Source organism: Zootoca vivipara, chromosome 12 (assembly GCF_963506605.1).
Source record: "Zootoca vivipara chromosome 12, rZooViv1.1, whole genome shotgun sequence".
Classification (NCBI taxonomy): domain Eukaryota; kingdom Metazoa; phylum Chordata; class Lepidosauria; order Squamata; family Lacertidae; genus Zootoca; species Zootoca vivipara.
In genome coordinates this window covers 55718052-55736018 of record NC_083287.1, presented here as the reverse complement: position 1 = coordinate 55736018, position 17967 = coordinate 55718052, and the positions used below count along the sequence as shown (strand labels likewise).

General features: G+C 48.4%; 1 protein-coding gene across 1 annotated transcript; it reads left to right on the top strand.

Moving 5' to 3' along the window:
* Positions 1-266: 266 nt before the first annotated feature.
* On the top strand, positions 267-17718 carry LOC118092073 (uncharacterized). Its single transcript, XM_060281069.1, has 8 exons — positions 267-529; positions 3185-3295; positions 4942-5025; positions 5562-5688; positions 13819-14180; positions 14518-14625; positions 15615-15698; positions 17409-17718. The coding sequence occupies exons 1-8, from the start codon at positions 344-346 to the stop codon at positions 17514-17516; spliced, it is 1170 nt and encodes a 389-aa protein (XP_060137052.1). The 5' UTR covers positions 267-343; the 3' UTR covers positions 17517-17718.
* The last annotated feature ends 249 nt before the right edge of the window (positions 17719-17967 follow it).

The window sequence follows — 17967 nt, the reverse complement described above, 5'->3', positions numbered from 1 at the left end:
ATTTTCTTTTAAAAAACCTTTCTTTTATGAAATGTACGGTACTTCCTCATGTACGTCTCATGCCAAGCCCAGTTCCCAGACTGAACATTAAAGGACACCTTCTCCCTCCCTCCCTCCCTGCCACTGATAAATATTTTCCCACGTTGCTTAAGTTTGGGTGCCGGAATTTCACATGAGCACATAGGAACTGAGTCACAGGTTTGCGGGGGAAACCCCAGGCTGCTGACCAATCAGCACCTCATCCATGCAATTGACCGCACATAAAAAGGGGGACTCTGGACCCAACAGGCTACATCATCTCCCAAGAGCCACCAGCAGAAGGGATAGATCAGAGGCACCGAAGATGGAGAGCTCTTTCTGGAGAGTCCTGCTACTGGTCGGGGCAGCTGCTGCATCCACCGTCTTGCCTCCTGCAAAAGAACCATTGAGCCACGAGGATGCCGTGGCACTCGCTGTCGACCTGTACAACCAAAAAGCAGACGAAGACTTCATCTATCGGCTTCTGAAAGCTGCCCCTCAGCCCAACTGGGTAAGTCCTGCTGTCCCTGCTCATCTATAGATATACGCACCTGCGATTTCTGCAATCTGGTGTCCCAGAGGAGAATGTTTCAGGCTGCAGCTGTGCTTTCCAGGACCGATGGGAGTTGCAGTCCAAAACATCTCGGGGGCGCCAGGTTGGGGAAGGCTGGCATGCGCCATCAATGTGCATGGCACGTTCTGGGGTTTTTATAAACCAGAAGGCAGGTTTGAGATGCTAAGGGTGTGGACACACTATATCTTTAAAGCACATCCGGCCACGCGTTGCTGTCAGCCATATGTCAAGAATGCTTTGATGGTGTTTCCTGCTTGGCAGGGGGTTGGACTGGATGGCCTTTGTGGTCTCTTCCAACTCTATGAATCTATGATTCTATGACTTCCCACCAAAGCATTCTGGGAACGGTGGTTTGTTAAGGGTGCTGGGGGTTGTCGCTCTGAGAGTGGTAAACTACAGTTCCCAGGATTCTATGTGTGGAGGTCATGGTGTGCATTTAGCCTAAGGCCACCTGCGCATCTGCTTCCACCTGCGCATCTCTGGGAAGGAAGCAAGCAAGCAAGCAAGCAAGCAAGCAAGCAAGCCACTCAATGTGGCTCCCATATTCTGGTACTGCTGGAGAAATTTAAAGGGGGGTTGCTAGACTGGAGGCATCCCTCACAGAAACCCAAGGAGAAAAGGATGCACTTTCCAAGTGAAAATATAGGCCTTTCTTGAAATACAAATGCCTAGGGACAGTCTCAAAAATAAGGAGAAGGCGGCAAAGAACAAACACCCAAAGCAATGTTTTTATACACTTCCAGATTACAGTGGAACCTCGGTTTTTGAGGTCTCGGAAGCCAAATAATTCGGAACTCAAATGGCAAAAACCCAGAAGTAATTGCTTCTGTTTTCGAACGCGCCCCAAAAGTCTAACGGCTTCCAAGGCTCATTTTTCATTTCTTCCCATTGACTTTGCAGCCAGACCATTGATCCTCGGTTTCTGAATGTTTCAGAAGTTGAATGGTCTTCCGGAATGGATTACGTTCAAAAATCCAAGGTTCCATTTCTATTCACCAATTGAAGGATCACTGCAATCTTAGCAACCCAATGTCATTATCCTAAACTAATCAGAATCACTTAGCTCTTCAGATTAACCCTCATCATAATATCACATGATTACTGTTATAAGAAAAAAACTGCTCCTCTTCCCTTACGGGGTACCCAAGAGCCCATATAGAGTCCTTATGTAGGTTCTCAATCGGTAGGAGAAAATAACAGAGGCCAACCAGAGAATATTGAGAAGCAAAGCAGCTTGTAAGCCTGAACTTTATTAAACTGTTGCAACAGGGTGCTCACCCCCCCCCCCCCATGCAGGAGGGAGGAGGAACCCAGAACATTGGTGTGCAAGCCCTTATATTGACTTTTGAAATTGTCACCCTGTAGCTCAAGACCACCCCCAGAATCCTGTCTGGCAGGAAACCTGTTGATGGGTTTACCTGGGCAGCCTGGCCATTCTTTTGTGATGATAAATGCTTAATTCCTGAGTCCAGGTCACAGACTCACCCTGTTGTTGTTTAGTCGTTTAGTCATGTCCGACTCTTCGTGACCCCATGGACCAGAGCACGCCAGGCACTCCTGTCTTCCACTGCCTCGCACAAGTTTGGTCAAATACATGTTAGTAGCTTTGAGAACACTGTCCAACCACCTCGTCCTCTGTTGACCCCTTCTCCTTGTGCCCTCCATCTTTCCCAGCATCAGGGTCTTTTCCAGGGAGTCTTCTCTTCTTCTCATGAGGTGGCCAAAGTATTGGAGCCTCAGCCTCAGGATCTGTCCTTCCAGTGAGCACTCAGGGCTGATTTCCTTCAGAATGGATAGGTTTGATCTTCTTGCAGTCCATGGCACTCTCAAGAGTCTCCTCCAGCACCACAATTCAAAAGGCAATTCTTTGGCGATCAGCCTTCTTTATGGTCCAGCTCTCACTTCCATACATCGCTACTGGGAAAACCATAGCTTTAACTATACAGTGCGGACCTTTGTTGGCAAGGTGATGTCTCTGCTTTTTAAGATGCTGTCTAGGTTTGTCATTGCTTTTCTCCCAAGAAGCAGGCGTCTTTTAATTTCGTGACTGCTGTCACCATCTGCAGTGATCAAGGAGCCCAAGAAGGTAAAATCTCTCACTGCCTCCATTTCTTCCCCTTCTATTTGCCAGGAGGTGATAGGACCAGTGGCCATGATCTTGGTTTTTTTGATGCTGAGCTTCAGACCATAATTTGCGCCATAGCTCAATAGGCTCACCCTATTCATACCCAGATGTGCCCTTAAGGCAGGATTTGTGAGCACAGAGACAATGGAGAGGCTTTTCCCATTTCCATCCAAACTGAAGAGGAATATTTGAGGTCACTGAAAGAGTCAAAATGGCTTTAGGACCGTCTTCCTGTCCTGTTTCAGACATGTGGTTTATAAATCTATGTATGTGTTTGCCTGGTACATTTATGAACATTTATTTTATAGCTTAGACCTTATAATTCTCATAACGCGCCCACCCAAAATGTTTGCACGATTGATGCAAATCAGGACAGCAGGTTCAGCATCATCAATCCTGCTCCTCGCTAGTCGCAGGCAAGGCTTTTGTACTATCAGCTCTGATTTGTTTGCTCTTGTTTGTCTCAGGGTGCGAGTTCCGAAAGCACGCAAGAGCTGAATTTCACAATCCAAGAAACCGAGTGCCTGGCAGAGGAGGAGGAACGCCCCGTGGAGGAATGCAGCTTCAGAGATGGAGGGGTAAGGCTGGGCGAAGTGGGGGGTGAGGAATCTGTTTCAGCTCAAAGCTTGCATCTGAACATGGGCTGCTTTCTCGAGGTCACATCCAGCAGGCTGTTCTCACAGTGGTTATTATGGGATGCCCATAAGCAGAACCTGAACAGAACAGCACCTTACCCTTCTCAATTCCCAACAACTGGTATTTTGAGGCATACACCCGCAGGGTCTTCTCATTTTCGTATGTTCATCCAAGTTGATGGCCCTCACTTCCTCCTGAAGGGAGTAAATCCATCGTTTAACTCTCTGCTTTGTGAAAAGGTCCTTCCATTTGTCTGCTCTGAACCTGCATTCGATTGCTCCAGGGTCCTGCTGTTGGTACTGGGCAGAGGAGGAACGGCGGAGACCCCTTTCCTATCCTGACCCTTCCAGGGAGGAGGAAGGGGAAGACAGTATAGATTGACAATGGGGGGGGTGAGGGAGGTTGCAGCTCAGAGGCGGATGAGTAGGAAAGCTGGGAAATAATGGGAGAGCCGGAACAACAACACCTGGCTGATACGTTGTCATTAGGAAGCATCCCAGACCCTCCGTCTCCCAGAACCTGGCGAGCCTTGAAAGTAGGAGAGCAAAGAGCTCAAAGACAGAGAACACATACCGGTAGCAGCAACCATAGAAGTGTGAAGAATTAGGATGTGGGAGAGAAGAGGAATGGGGTGGAGGTTCACTCGGGACAACGCCATTATCCAAGAGGGTGGGTTCTATAGCCTCTCTCTGTAAAGACTGAAATGAAAAAGGACAGTAAGAAACTTGTCCTTGTCTTTACAGTGGTACCTCGGGTTACAAACACCTCAGGTTACAAACACTTCGGGTTACAGATTCTGCTAAGCTGGAAGTAGTGCCTCGGGTTAAGAACTTTACCTCAGGATGAGAACAGAAATTGTGCGCTGGTGGGCGCGGCAGCAGCGGGAGGCCCCATTAGCTCAGGTTATGAACAGTTTCAGGTTAAGAACAGACCTGTGGAACGAATTAAGTTTGTAACCAGAGGTACCACTGTACTTTCCTGGGCAACCAGCCGGGAGCCGTTGACAGCCATCCTGACACCAGCGTAGACATCATTAGTCCTGTGCCAATGTGTGGATGTACCCATCTGAAAGCTTTTACCGTATTGTTTTTCCTAATTTTATATTATCTGTAATTATTATATTTTTGGCCCTATATTTATTTTTACTGATTGTAAAGCAAATAGGTCATGTTGTGCCTATTTTTATGTGTATACGAGCTTAAAGCTGAAATAAATCTATCTATCTATGAACCCAGACCTGCATGCACAAATGTGCCACGCTCACAGTTGCCACAACAAATGTAGACATTCAGCGCATGGTACTTGCCATGTTTGCCGTCATGTCAGTACAAAATTACACACTCCTATATTTCCTGCTCTCTCTCTCTCTTTCTCTCTCTCTCTCTCTCTCTCTCTCTCTCTCTCTCTCACACACACACACACACACACAGCTCACAGGTGAGCCCCTGGGCGCCCCTGGGCACCACGTTAGTGAACCCAGTGCCAGGGATCGAACCAGGGGCTAACTGCATGCAAAGCTCCACCCCCAAAGAGGGAGGCTCCTCCTGGCACCGACCTTGGTTTCACTTCCCATTTCCTCCCTTTGCAGGTGGTCAAGGAATGCTCTGGCTTCTACTTCCTGGAGGAGAATCCGCCTGTGGCCATTGTCACCTGTGAAGCCGTAGAGGACGAGGTAAGACAGTATTTCGGGGCACCTTCTGAGGTGGAAGGGGTTGACGTTGTAACATCCTTTTAACCAATTTGTCATGTGTGAAAGGAATTCCCCATGGATCTCACCAAATTCCCAACCGGTCAGATATGGGATTCGAACACACAACCCTGAGATTAAGAGTCTCATGCTCTATCAGCTGAGCTACCCCAGCTCAGCTTCAGTGTGGCTGAGTTCATCAGATAGACTGAAAGGGAACAAAGGCTTGATTACCTAGTTCCCTGCAAGGTGAGGGGAAATGGACATAGCTAAGCATGGCAGGACAGCTTACTCTATGATCTTAACCCCTTCATGTGTTAATTAGGCTTAAGCACATTGGTTCTGTGAGGCTAGTTATCCCACAGCATTTCAGCCAGGAGGACTGAGACTTGGCAACCAAACAACAGCCGGGGGGGGGGGGAGAGGTAGAACCAGGCAAGTTGGCGCCCATTTTGGTGATCCACAGTCCACCCGCTGAGGGACGAGGTCCTAACAGGAGGCAATTCTTCTCTCCTCTGCAGCCTGAGCCCAAACGGGTGAAGCGGTCATGGCTGAAGAAGAAGTTTAAGAAGGCCAAGAAGAGTATCAAGAAGGGTTTCCGCAAAATCTTCAAGGGCAAGGGAATAACAGTGGGAGGGTCAATCCCCTTTTGAGAAATCCCGAGGAACGTGTAAAAAGCTCCTCTCCATCGCTTTCACACACCCTTTCTCCGATTCTGGATCCAACCTGTTCACCCTTCCTCAGATTTTCTTGTTGCCCACCACCCTGTTGCCTTGGTAATGCTTGCCAGCCTTCACCAACCTGGTGCCCTCCTGAACTTCCATCAGCCCCAGCCATGCCGGAGGAGACAACGATAGCTGGTCCATTTGGGGAAATGAGGCACTGATTCTGTCCTCCGATGGCCTCCACCTTTCCGCCTTCCTCGTTCCACCCAGTCGGCGGTGGGGGGGTGGGGGGGTGGAGTCTCCCTGCCTGCCAGCCTCTTCCTTGGTGTTGCCTTTGTAGATGGAGTCAAAACGAGAACGGGCTGCTCCATCCATCGCTGGCTCTAGCTCTGCCAGTCGTTTAGGAACACAGAAAGCTGCACTATTTTGACTTGCACCCAATACTGGTCCATCTGGCTCAGTATCGCCTGCACGGACTGGCAGCAGCGTTCCAGAATCTCAGGCAGGGGGTGCCACTGGGGATCGAACCTGGGACCTTCAGCTCGCCCCCCCCTCACTGAGCTTACAGCCCTTTCCCTTGACCATTTAACCAGGTTCCTCTCCTGTTGTCCACCTCACTTTCCACCCTACCAGGGTCAGTGCGCACCAGTTCAGCCACGCTGGCAGAGGGTGATGGGAGTTGTAGATTAAAACAGGTGGTTGGTGTAGACTCTTCCTTCCTCTTCTCAAAAAAACCTTTATTTTGCATGCAAAAAAAAATTACAAATGCTTTGAGCAATACTTGCAATGTACGAAAAACAATGGTAAAAATGGAGTATTTTTTTTAAAAAAATAATGTTGATGTTTAATGTTTGAATTTAAATTTGCAATGTAAAACTCAATAAAAAAAAGATTAGACATAAAAATGCTTTTATTTTGGTTTCCCGCTCTGATTTTTCTCTTCTTTCCATTTACCACACCAATATTTTTTTCTTGAGTGGATATTTTTCACAGCTTTGATGGGACGGGACTGTTCTTTCCCCCCTTCTTATTCCTTTCACTTCCTGCCTGTTTAGATTCATAATCCTGCCAGCTTGAGCGCAACTGTACATTGCCTGGCACACCTGTACGAATTAAATTCAAAGATGCTGGTGCAGATGAAGTCTTGGTGGTGCTTTCAATCCTGTTCGCGGCTAAATCCTGACGTGCAGTTCCTCCAGAGCTGCTGAGAAAAAACTGTCATGTCCCTAAAACCTAGAGCAGGCACTTCCAAACTCGGCCCTCCAGCTGTTTTGGGACTACAACTCCCATCATCCCTAGATAACAGGACCAGTGGTCAGGGATGATGGGAATTGTAGTCTCAAAACATCTGGAGGGCCAAGTTTGAGGAAGCCTGACCTACAGCAACCGACATGGTGCCCTCCAGACGTTGTTGGACTACAAGTCCCATAATTCCTAGCCACGGGACAACATCATCTAGAAGGCACTGTGCCGGGCTGCCTCTGTCTGGGTCAGGAGGGGTCACAGTGGGTGTGTTGCTGTTATCATTATTTGGAAGCAATAATAATAATAATAATAATAATAATAATAATTTATTTATACCCCGCCCATCTGGCTGGGCTTCCCCTGCCACTCTGGGCGGCTTCCAACAAACATTAAAATACATCGAATATCAGACATTAAAAACTTCCCTAAACAAGGCTGCCTTTAGGTATTTTCTAAATGTCAGGTAGCTGTTTATCTCTCTGACCTCTGATGGGAGGGTGTTCCACAGGGCAGGTGCCACCACCGAGAAGGCCCTCTGCCTGGTTCCTTGTAGCTTTGCTTCTTGCAGTGAGGGAACCGCCAGAAGGCCCTCAGCGCTGGACCTCAGTGTCCGGGCAGAATGATAGGGGTGGAGATGCTCCTTCAGGTCTACAGAGCCAAGGTCGTTTAGGGCTTTAAAGATCAGCACCAACACTTTGAATTGTGCTCGGAAACGTACTGTGAGCCAATGTAGGTCTTTCAAGACCGGTGTTATGTGGTCTCGGCGGCTGCTCCCAGTCACCAGTCTAGCTGCCGCATTCTGGATTAGTTGTAGTTTCCAGGTCACCTTCAAAGGTAGCCCCACATAGAGCGCATTGCAGTAGTCCAAGCGGGAGAGCACCAGAGCATGCACTGCTCTGGCGAGACAGTCCGCGGGCAGGTAGGGTCTCAGCCTGCGTACCAGATGGAGCTGATAGACAGCTGCCCTGAACACACAATAGGATGAATAAAAATTGATTCTGCTTGGTTGGACTAGATGAGCCTTGGGGTCCCTTCCAACTCTATGATTCCATGACTACACCTCCCACAATCCCTAGCCAGCCCCAGCTAGCCAGATAGGAGCTGTAGTCAAAACCTCTGGAGGGCATGAAGTTGGGGGAGGCTGCCTTGATATACAGTTGTACCTTGGTTTTCGAGCAGAATGCGTTCCAGAAGTCCATTCGACTTCCGAAACGTTTGGAAACCAAGGCGCAGCTTCCGATTGGCTGCAGAAGTGTCCTGCAGCGAATCGGAAGCCGCGCCGGACATTCGGCTTCCGAGGCAAAGTTTGCAAACCGGAACACCTGCTTCCAGGTTTGCGGCATTTGAGTTCCAAGTTGTTTGTGAACTAAACTGTTTGAAAACTAACGTATGACATGTGTGCAAGGCTCTGAGAATGAGGAAGAGAAAACATTATCTATTTCATAAAATCATCATATCGTAGAGTTGGAAGCGACCCCAAGGGTTCAGGAATTGCAGCTAAAGAATTCCTGACAGATGGCCATCCGGCATCTGCTTAAAAACCTCCAAGGAACGCCACCTTGTTTGTTTAATGAATTTATAAACCAGCCGCTATTTGGAACTATATATGTTGGTGCACAGAAAAAGGTTTTTTAAAACAACAAAACACAAAGTTTCAACTATAAATCGTCCCCTTTCTCAGTCCTGTGAGGATAGGGCAAGGAGCGAAGGGGACAGAAACTGGACATTTTAAGCCAGGGATTTAGAAATGTTTCCTAAGTGTTAGATCAGGTCCATCAAAGAAATTGGTTGCTCAGAGAGGTTCCTCAACCCTCATGCTGATTCAGTCAACTGGAAGCCCAGTTTGCACAACTCTTTACCAAAAGAAAAGAGAAATCTAAGCCACAAGCGAAACCCCAAACAGCCATCTCTCCTGGTGCCAACGCACTCTGAAGCCAGCGGTAAAAACCACACCTGATGGTTTAAACAATCGCTTGAAAATTCCTCCTCCCTGATGGCTCCTGAGAATGATCACTTCAACGGTATACTTGCGTAAAATTTGGGTGGGAAAAGGAACTGTTCACAAGTCAGGTTTTTTTCTCTCCACTTGAAAAGTTGCCACACTTCAAAAGTGGCCAAAATGGCACCCTCTAAATCTTGCTGGAAACAAACTCCCAGGGCCGTCCTGTCCATTAGGCAGACGGAGGCAGCTGCCTCAGGCGGTAGAATCCAAGAGACATGGACGTGCTCCCTACTGTTGTCACTGCTGCCAGAGAAACTAGGAGAAGTGACAGCAGTGGTTCCCAGGTTCTGGTAGGAACTCATAAGACAGCTTCGAGTTCTTACGATGTTGTTGTTTAGTCGTGTCCGACTCTTCGTGACCCCATGGACCAGAGCACGCCAGGCACTCCTGTCTTCCACTGCCTCCCGCAGTTTGGTCAGACTCATGTTCGTAGCTTCAAGAACACTGTCCAACCATCTCGTCCTCTGTCGTCCCCTTCTCCTTGTGCCCTCCAACTTTCCCTTCTTCATCTTGCCCTTTTTCATCTTCTCCTTGTGCCCTCCATCATCAGGATCTTTTCCAGGGAGTCTTCTCTTCTCATGAGGTGGCCAAAGTATTGGAGCCTCAGCTTCACAATCTGTCCTTCCAGTGAGCACTCAGGGCTGATTTTGTCCTTCCAGTGAGCACTCAGGTTTGATCTTCTTGCAGTCCATGGGACTCTCAAGAGTCTCCTCCAGCACCATAATTCAAAAGCATCAATTCTTTGGCGATCAGCCTTCTTTATGGTCCAGCTCTCACTTCCATACATCACTACTGGGAAAACCATAGCTTTAACTATACGGACCTTTGTCGGTCTTACAATAGAGCCACGCAAGATCTCACCAGAGCCCCACGAATCATGCAGAAGTTTTGTTCGGCTTTTCCGAGATCTCGCCAAGCGAAGCAGCACTCTCGCGAGATTTCTCCAGAACCTGTCGTGTGACTGTTGTGTGACACTGTCGTATGACCTGGGCAAGTGGGGCTTTGGTGGGGTTGGGAAGGAAGGGGGGCAGGCAGCACACCGTCCCATTTCGCTTCAGGCGGTGAAAAAGGATGGCTGGCTCTTGCCAACTCCTATCAGTTCCAGCAGGTGTGGCCTATGATCAGGGGTGAGAGGATTTGTCGAACAATAACAACATCTAGTGCAGTGGCTCCCAACTTGATTGCACAAACCCAGCGGTTTGCACGATCCACAAAGAAAGTTGTTTAGTCGTTTAGTCATGTCCGACTCTTCGTGACCCCATGGACCAGAGCACGCCAGGCACTCCTGTCTTGCACTGCCTCCCGCAGTTTGGTCAGACTCATGTTCGTAGCTTCGAGAACACTGTGCAACCATCTCGTCCTCTGTCGTCCCCTTCTCCTTGTGCCCTCCATCTTTCCCAACATCAGGGTCTTTTCCAAGGATTCTTCTCTTCTCATGAGGTGGCCAAAGTATTGGAGCCTCAGCTTCACGATCTGTCCTTCCAGGGAGCACTCAGGGCTGATTTCCTTAAGAATAGATAGGTTTGATCTTCTTGCAGTCCATGGGACTCTCAAGAGTCTCCTCCAGCACCATAATTCAAAAGCATCAATTCTTCGGCGATCAGCCTTCTTTATGGTCCAGCTCTCACTTCCATACATCACTACTGGGAAAACCATAGCTTTAACTATACGGACCTTTGTCGACAAGGTGATGTCTATGCTTTTTAAGATGCTGTCTAGGTTTGTCATTGCTTTTCTCCCAAGAAGCAGGCGTCTTTTAATTTCGTGACTGCTGTCACCATCTGCAGTGATCAAGGAGCCCAAGAAAGTAAAATCCCTCACTGCCTCCATTTCTTCCCCTTCTATTTGCCAGGAGGTGATGGGACCAGTGGCCATGATCTTGGTTTTTTTGATGTTGAGCTTCAGACCATATTTTGCGCTCTCCTCTTTCACCCTCATTAAAAGGTTCTTTAATTCCTCCTCGCTTTCTGCCATCAAGGTTGTGTCATCAGCATATCTGAGGAAAGTTAATAACCCGAAAGTTAATAACCCGATAAAATTCAAAACAGTAACAATTAATTGCACACGTAAAAAAAAAAAGTAAAGGTAAAGGACCCCTGGACAGTTAAGTCCAGTCAAAGGCGGCTATAGGGTTGTGGCGCTCATCTCGCTTTCAGGGTGAGGGAGCGGCATTTATCCACAGACAACTTTCCGGGTCATGTGGTCAGCATGACTAAACCGCTTCTGGTGCAACAGAACACTGTGATGGAAACCAGAGTGCATGGAAATGCCGTTTACCTTCCCGCCGCAACAGTACCTATTTATCTACTTGCACTGGTGTGCTTCCGAACTGCTAGGTTGGCAGGAGCTGGGACAGAGCAACGGGAGCTCACCCCATTGTGCGGATTTGAACCGCCAACCTTCTGATCTGGAAGCCCAAGAGGCTCAGTAGTTTAGACCACAGTGCCTACCCAAAACCCAAGTAAGACTATTTAATTAGTTCAACACAACTGACAAACTAGATCCACTGGTGTGGTATCGCCTTTTCTCAAAGTCTGACATCTACTCGCACCTTCAGCACCCGCCTGACACTCTCTTGCCTTTTAGTGCCCTCCCCGGTAATCTCACTGCCCTGCAGGGGGCCTCAGCACCCTCTTTGGGAACCAATGACCTACAGGGCACCATGTTGGCTAGCCTTGCAACCAGTGGCATAGCAAGGGGGGCGATGGGGGTGAGTCGCCCCGGGTGCCACCCTGGAATGGGGGTGGCACTCGGCGCCCCCCCCCCACTGGGGAACTTTGTTGTTGTTGTTGCATGAGATTTTTCAACTGTTCTTATGTGTTCTTTTAATGCTGATTTCATATTTGAAGTCGGAATAATAATAATAATAATAATAATAATAATAATAATAATAATATATTATTATTATTTATACCCCGCTCATCTGGCTGGGTTTCCCCAGCCACTCTGGGCGGCTTCCAACAGAAAAATAAAACACAGTAATCTATTAAACATTAAAAGCCTCCCTGAACAGGGCTGCCTTCAGATGTCTTCTAAAAGTCTGGTAGTTGTTTTCCTCTTTGACATTTGTTGGGAGGGCGTTCCACAGGGCAGGCGCCACCACCGAGAAGGCCCTCTGCCTAGTTCCCTCCAACTTGGCTTCTTGCAACGAGGGAACTGCCAGAAGGCCCTCGGTGCTGGACCTCAGTGTCCGGGCAGAATGATGGAGGTGGAGACGCTCCTTCAATTTTGTTCTGTAAGCTCTAGGGGTTTTTTTTGCAATTCATGTTTTTCACTTTTCGCCAGAGCCAGAGCCATGGGGGGTGGGTGACAAATTTTTTTTCGCAACGGGTACCACCTGGGCTTACTACGCCTCTGCCTGCAACGGAACAGTCCTCAGCTTTTTCTGAGCCACGACACACTGTTAGTCCTGTCACGCATTTGGGGAACACATAGTGTGTGTTTGTGTGTGTGTGTGTGTGTGTGTGTGTGTGTGTGTGTGAGAGAGAGAGAGAGAGAGAGAGAGAGAGAGAGAGAGAGAGAGAGAGAGAGAGAGAGAGAGAGTTTTTGCAGCATACAGTGCTGTTGTGCTCCACCTTAGGTCAGGCAGAAACCTTCCGCTCTCCAGTTGAAGACCAGTTCTTTGTCTGTTGCAAGGGAAGATCCTGCCCCACTTGCCGGCCCCAGTTCAGGGCCAGTCTGAGATCACATGGTGCTCCGCGTGAGGGAAGCTTGCAACGTTTGGGTCTTCTAAGTTTAGAGAAAAGGCGAGTCAAAGGCGACACGTTGGAGGTCATAAAATTATGTGCAGCCTGAAGACAGCAGATAGAGAAAAAAAATTTTTCTCCCTCTCCTAATGCTAGAATTCATTGAATGCAATGAATGTTGGAAGATTCAGGACAGAGAAAAGAAAGGGCTTATTCATGCAGCGCATAGTTAAACTATGGAACTCCCTCCCACAGGAGGCAGGGATGGTCACCGACTTGGATGGTTTCAAAAGAGGACTAGGCAAATTCATGGAGATGGAGGAGAGGGCAATTGATGGCTGCTTGCCTAGATGGCTGGGCTGGGCCTCCACGGTCGGAGGGAGCAATGCTTCAGAATAAAACAGGCATCTGGTTGGCCACTATGAGAACAGGATGCTGGAGTAGGTGGGACGCGGGTGGCGCTGTGGTCTAAACAACTGAGCCTCTTGGGCTTGCTGATCGGAAGGTTGGCAGTTCGAATCCCTGTGACGGGGTGAGCTCCCATTGCTCTGTTCCAGCTCCTGCCAACCTAGCAGTTCGGAAGCACGTCAAAGTGGAAGTAGATAAATAGGTACCACTGTGGTGGGAAGGTAAACAGCGTTTCTGTGCGCTCTGGTTTCCGTCACAGTGGCCCGTTGCGGCAGAAGCGGTTTACTCCTGCTGGGCACATGACCCAGAAAGCTGTCTGTGGACAAACACCGGCTCCCTCGGCCTGAAAGCGAAATGAGCGCTGCAACCCCATAGTCGCCTTTGACTGGACTTAACCGCCCCGGCGTCCTTTACCTTTACCTCTTTTTTTTTGCTAGGTGGGCCTTGGCCTGATCCAGCAACCTGTCATTACGTTCCTGAAAACCAAGCACTGGAAATGCAGCAAGGAAACTGGAGTATGAACATAGCCTTTGAGAATCAGAAATCAACAGGCTCCCTCCATTCTTATCTCTGGCATATACAGCTCGTGGCAAGATGTGGCAACAGGATTCAATCTCCTATCCAAGAGCACGCAGAGACTCCTCTGTTGCCTCAACCTTTCCCAAGACAGCGACCCCCTTCCTGGCCTTCCCCCTCCCCTCCATGATGTTTTGCAAGGAGGGTTTTTAGCAGTCACTCTCCCCACACGGCCAACGTATCTCCCACCTTTCAGTTGGACCCACATCAACGGACACTTCCTGGGGGAGGGCGAGAGAAGCCACACATGCACCCTCAGCCGAAGGACGTTATCCCACATGGGCGGGGGGGTTAGAGGGCCAAGGGATGCCCTGGGCTATAAAAAAAGGGGAACTCTGCCGCTTAATCCCAAGGAGGTACCAAAGTGAGAATACCTTGAAGAAGATGGAGAGCTGCAAGCTGTTTCTGCTGCTCATCGGGGTGGTCGCAGCAGCCCCCACGGCCCGCACTCCCGTCAGCTACGAGCAGGTGGTTGCCGCAGCCGTGGACACCTACAACCAGGAGCAAAACCCGGAATTTGCCTTCCGACTGCTGGAACCCGAGCCCCAGCCTGATTGGGTATGTAGTTCTATGGCTCCCCACCATCATCTCTTCTACCAGGCAGCAACTATTCCATCAGGCTGCAGCAGAAGAGAGAGAAAGGAAGCAAGGGGCACTCTATGTGCACAACTTAGACAAACTTGTAGCAAAGATCTTGCACCTGAGTTTGCTTCTTTCCTCCTCCCTCCCAATCCGTTCCCCTTTTGTGTTGCGTCTTTTTCAATATTGTAAAACTGAGGACCGGGACTGTCTTTTCCAGCATCTGTAAACTGCTTTGGGAGCCTGGCTGAAGTGGGACATTAAAAACTCTTTAAATGTATTTTCCCCCTATCCGTTTTGCTCAATGTCTCCACAGGATGCTTCTGGTGAAACTACCCAGCCTGTAAAATTCTCTATCAAGGAGACGGTTTGCCCCACATCAGAGAAGAAAGAGGTCTCCCAGTGCGAATACAAAGAGGATGGGGTAAGTCTGGGTGCCCCTCTGCAAGATATCCCCAACTTTTCACTGCTCCTGTGCCTTTAACGGCAGCTGGGTCTGCAAATAAAATAGCAAGGTGGCACAGTTCCTCCACATAAGCTTTCTTTCCCCAAGCCCTGCCCCACCATTTGCAAGTACAGCTCTTGCATTTGCTCCCCCATTGAAGCCTGGGAATCCAGGTGACATTATTAGTCAGTGTGGCATAGTGGTTAGAGCATGGGACTAGGACCTGGGAGACCAGGCTTCAAATGCCATGAAGCTTACTAGGTGACCTTGGGCAGTCACTCACGCTCAGACCAACCTACCTCACAGGGTCGTTGTGGGTATTTTTTGGGGGGTGGGGGGGTTTGAAGCCACGGCTTTTTAAAGTGTTATCACAGTGCCTTAAAGGCATTGTTGCTTAGACAAGCCTATCCAAATGCTTAAAGAGCTGGTGCGAATTTTAATCAGAGAATCGTAAGCATTGGAAGGGGCCATGAGGGCCACCCAGCCCAGCCCTCTGCAACGCAGGAATCTTTCACCCAACGTGGGGCTCGAACCAACAACCCTGAGATCGCGAGTCTCAGGCCCCAACTGATTGAGCTGTTCTGTAGGTTTTAAAGCAGGCATCCCCAACTTCAGCCCTCCAGATGTTTTGGGACTACAACTCCCATCATCCCTAGCTAACAGGACCAGTGGTCAGGGATGATGGGAATTGTAGTCCCCAAACATCTGGAGGGCTGAAGTTGGGGAATGCCTGTTTTAAAGTATTGCTGCAATTTTTTTATTCCATTGTTTTCTCTTTTCGTAAACCTCGTCGAGGTTTTCCCCACCCCTTTGTTTAGCACTCAAGCAGTGCATACATTTTAGGAAATAAATAAACCGAATCAATCAGTCAGTGCATAGAGTGGATGCGGCTTATATCTCTTCTTCTGTGGGTCTAGAGGGGGGTGACAGAGGCTCTTTGACGACTTCTTTCCTCTTTCCTCAAACAGCTGGACAGAGACTGCTCTGGCTTCTATTCGACCCAGCAAAGTCCGCCTTTAATTATTGTGCAATGTGAGGATGTGGATCAAGAGGTAAGAGAGACCGGTGCTGGCAAATTTTGGGGTGGGGGGTACAATGTGCAGAGACCCCGTCTGAAACCCTGGAGAGCAGCTGCCAGTCAGAGCAAATAACTGCTAATGTCCTGACTCAGTAGGCAGCTTCCTATCTGCACAGCGTTCCCGATGTTTTTCTTTCCAAAATTCTGGCACTCAGGCATGAGCGCTTTTGAGCATGTGCAGAGTGTGATAGGAAGCAGGTGGTCAGGTTTTTTAATCCATTTGTAAATGGAATTGTTTTTAGATGTTTTACCGTAATTGTTTTTTTTAAAATAATAGTAGTAGTAAAGGTAAAGGTAAAGGTAAAGGGGCCCCTGACCATCAGGTCCAGTCGTGTCCGACTCTGGGGTTGCGGCGCTCATCTCGCTCTATGGGCTGAGGGAGCCGGTGTTTGTCCGCAGACAGCTTCCAGGTCATGTGGCCAGCATGACAAAGCTGCTTCTGGCGAACCAGAGCAGCACACGGAAACGCCGTTTACCTTCCCGCTGGAGCGGTACCTATTTATCTACTTGCACTTTGAGGTGCTTTCGAACTGCTAGGTGGGCAGGAGCTGGGACCAAGCAACGGGAGCTCACCCCATTGCAGGGATTCGAACCGCCGACCTTCTGATCAGCAAGCCCTAGGCTCTGTGGTTTAACCCACAGCGCCACCTGGGTCCCATTAATAGTAGTAATAATAATAATAATAAAATAGTTTTTAAAAGGTTAGATTGCTTTATCATATATGGATTTGCCACCCCAGGCTCCTTTGGGCGAAAGTGTGGAATGATTATGCTCTCCTGCACAAAGTAGGAAAATAGCAATAATCACACACATTTCTCTCTCTCTCTCTCTCTCTCTCTCTCTCTGGCTCGATGTTATTGTACTCACCCACGACTGTGACTAAATTTAAGAAGTGCTTTAGGATGGATGCTAGCAACTTTTAAAACTTGGTTTCAAAATGATGGGCTCAGGTGAATTTTCTTCCCATGCCTGTATGGCTGCATCAAACCATGGTGGGGAACCCAAAAATGTGTCCTGTTCTGAAATGTGAAAAGCAAATTGCAATTCTGCGTGTAGCTTGCAGTAGAGGAGCAATAACTGGATAATGCAGATGGGGGAAACTTTGGGGCAGCTGAACTATAACTCCCATCAACCCTGGCCACTGACCGTACATGCTGAGGCTGGCGGGAGTTATAGTTTGGAAGACCAAAGGTTCGCCACACCTGGGATAGAACTCAGAGTCTGAAAGCATCCTAAGAGTGGTACCTTGGTACTCAAATGCCTTGGTTCCCAAGCACCAAAAACCTGGTAGTAAGTGTTCCGGTTTTCGAACGTTTTTCGGAAGCCGAACGTCCGACACGGCTGTCAGCTATTGTTTCCAGGGTGCCTGCACCAATCAGAAGCTGCACCTTGGTTTTTGAAAATTTTGGAAGTCTACTATCGTTAGATAGTAAATTTCATGTTAAATTGCTGTTTTAGGGGTGGTTTTTAAAAGTCTGGAACAGATTAATCCGTTTTGCATTGCTTTCTATGGGAAAGCACGCCTTGGTTATGGAACGCTTTGGTTTTGGAACGGACTTCTGGAACGGATTAAGTTTGAGGACCAAGGTACCACTGTGTCAGCTTTGTGGAGTAATAAATGAGTATCGCAAATGCACACACAGTGTTTGTACTAACTACTTTCTCTCTCTTATCTCTGACCCAGCTGAGCCGTATAACAAGGGGACGATGGAGAAGGTTCTGGAGAGGAGCCAAAAGATTTGTGAAGAGACACGGCGTGAGCATTGCCTTAGCAGGGCTTCGGTTTGGATAGAGATCTCCGGAAGAAAAGGAAGTTTAAATGATCCCCATCCAATGGGCTCTCTGCACCAGCCTCACATTAAAGCGATCTAGAAGTTCCGCTTTGCTCTTTACACTGTTTTTCTTTCACTTCTTTCAGCCCAGATAACTTCCACAAGGCTGCAGTGTACAATGATAAAATTCCCTGCAAAAATAAAATAAAAACCTTCTTTGCTCCCAAACCAAGTGTTTGTTAACTGTACAGACTTTGATGAGGGGCAGGACCAAATGACGCATGAGCAAACCAGATATCGGCCTGAGCATATTTACGTGTTTTTGAACAATTGTGGAGGTACAATGTGCTAAAGGGCAGATAGAGGGCGCTGCTCTTGGCCGCTGGCATGATGGCAACCTAGTGCAAATAAAGTACAGAGAGGTACAGTCATGATAGAACCTGAAGACCTTTTTGGTTCTCTCTCTGGAGA

Bases quoted from the DNA above. Each gene is read 5' to 3' on its own strand.
- LOC118092073 (XM_060281069.1), top strand. From the start codon at position 344: ATGGAGAGCTCTTTCTGGAGAGTCCTGCTACTGGTCGGGGCAGCTGCT. The intron at 530-3,184 runs GTAAGTCCTGCT...TGTTTGTCTCAG, and splicing joins CTGCCCCTCAGCCCAACTGG to GGTGCGAGTTCCGAAAGCAC. The intron at 14,626-15,614 runs GTAAGTCTGGGT...TTCCTCAAACAG, and splicing joins GCGAATACAAAGAGGATGGG to CTGGACAGAGACTGCTCTGG.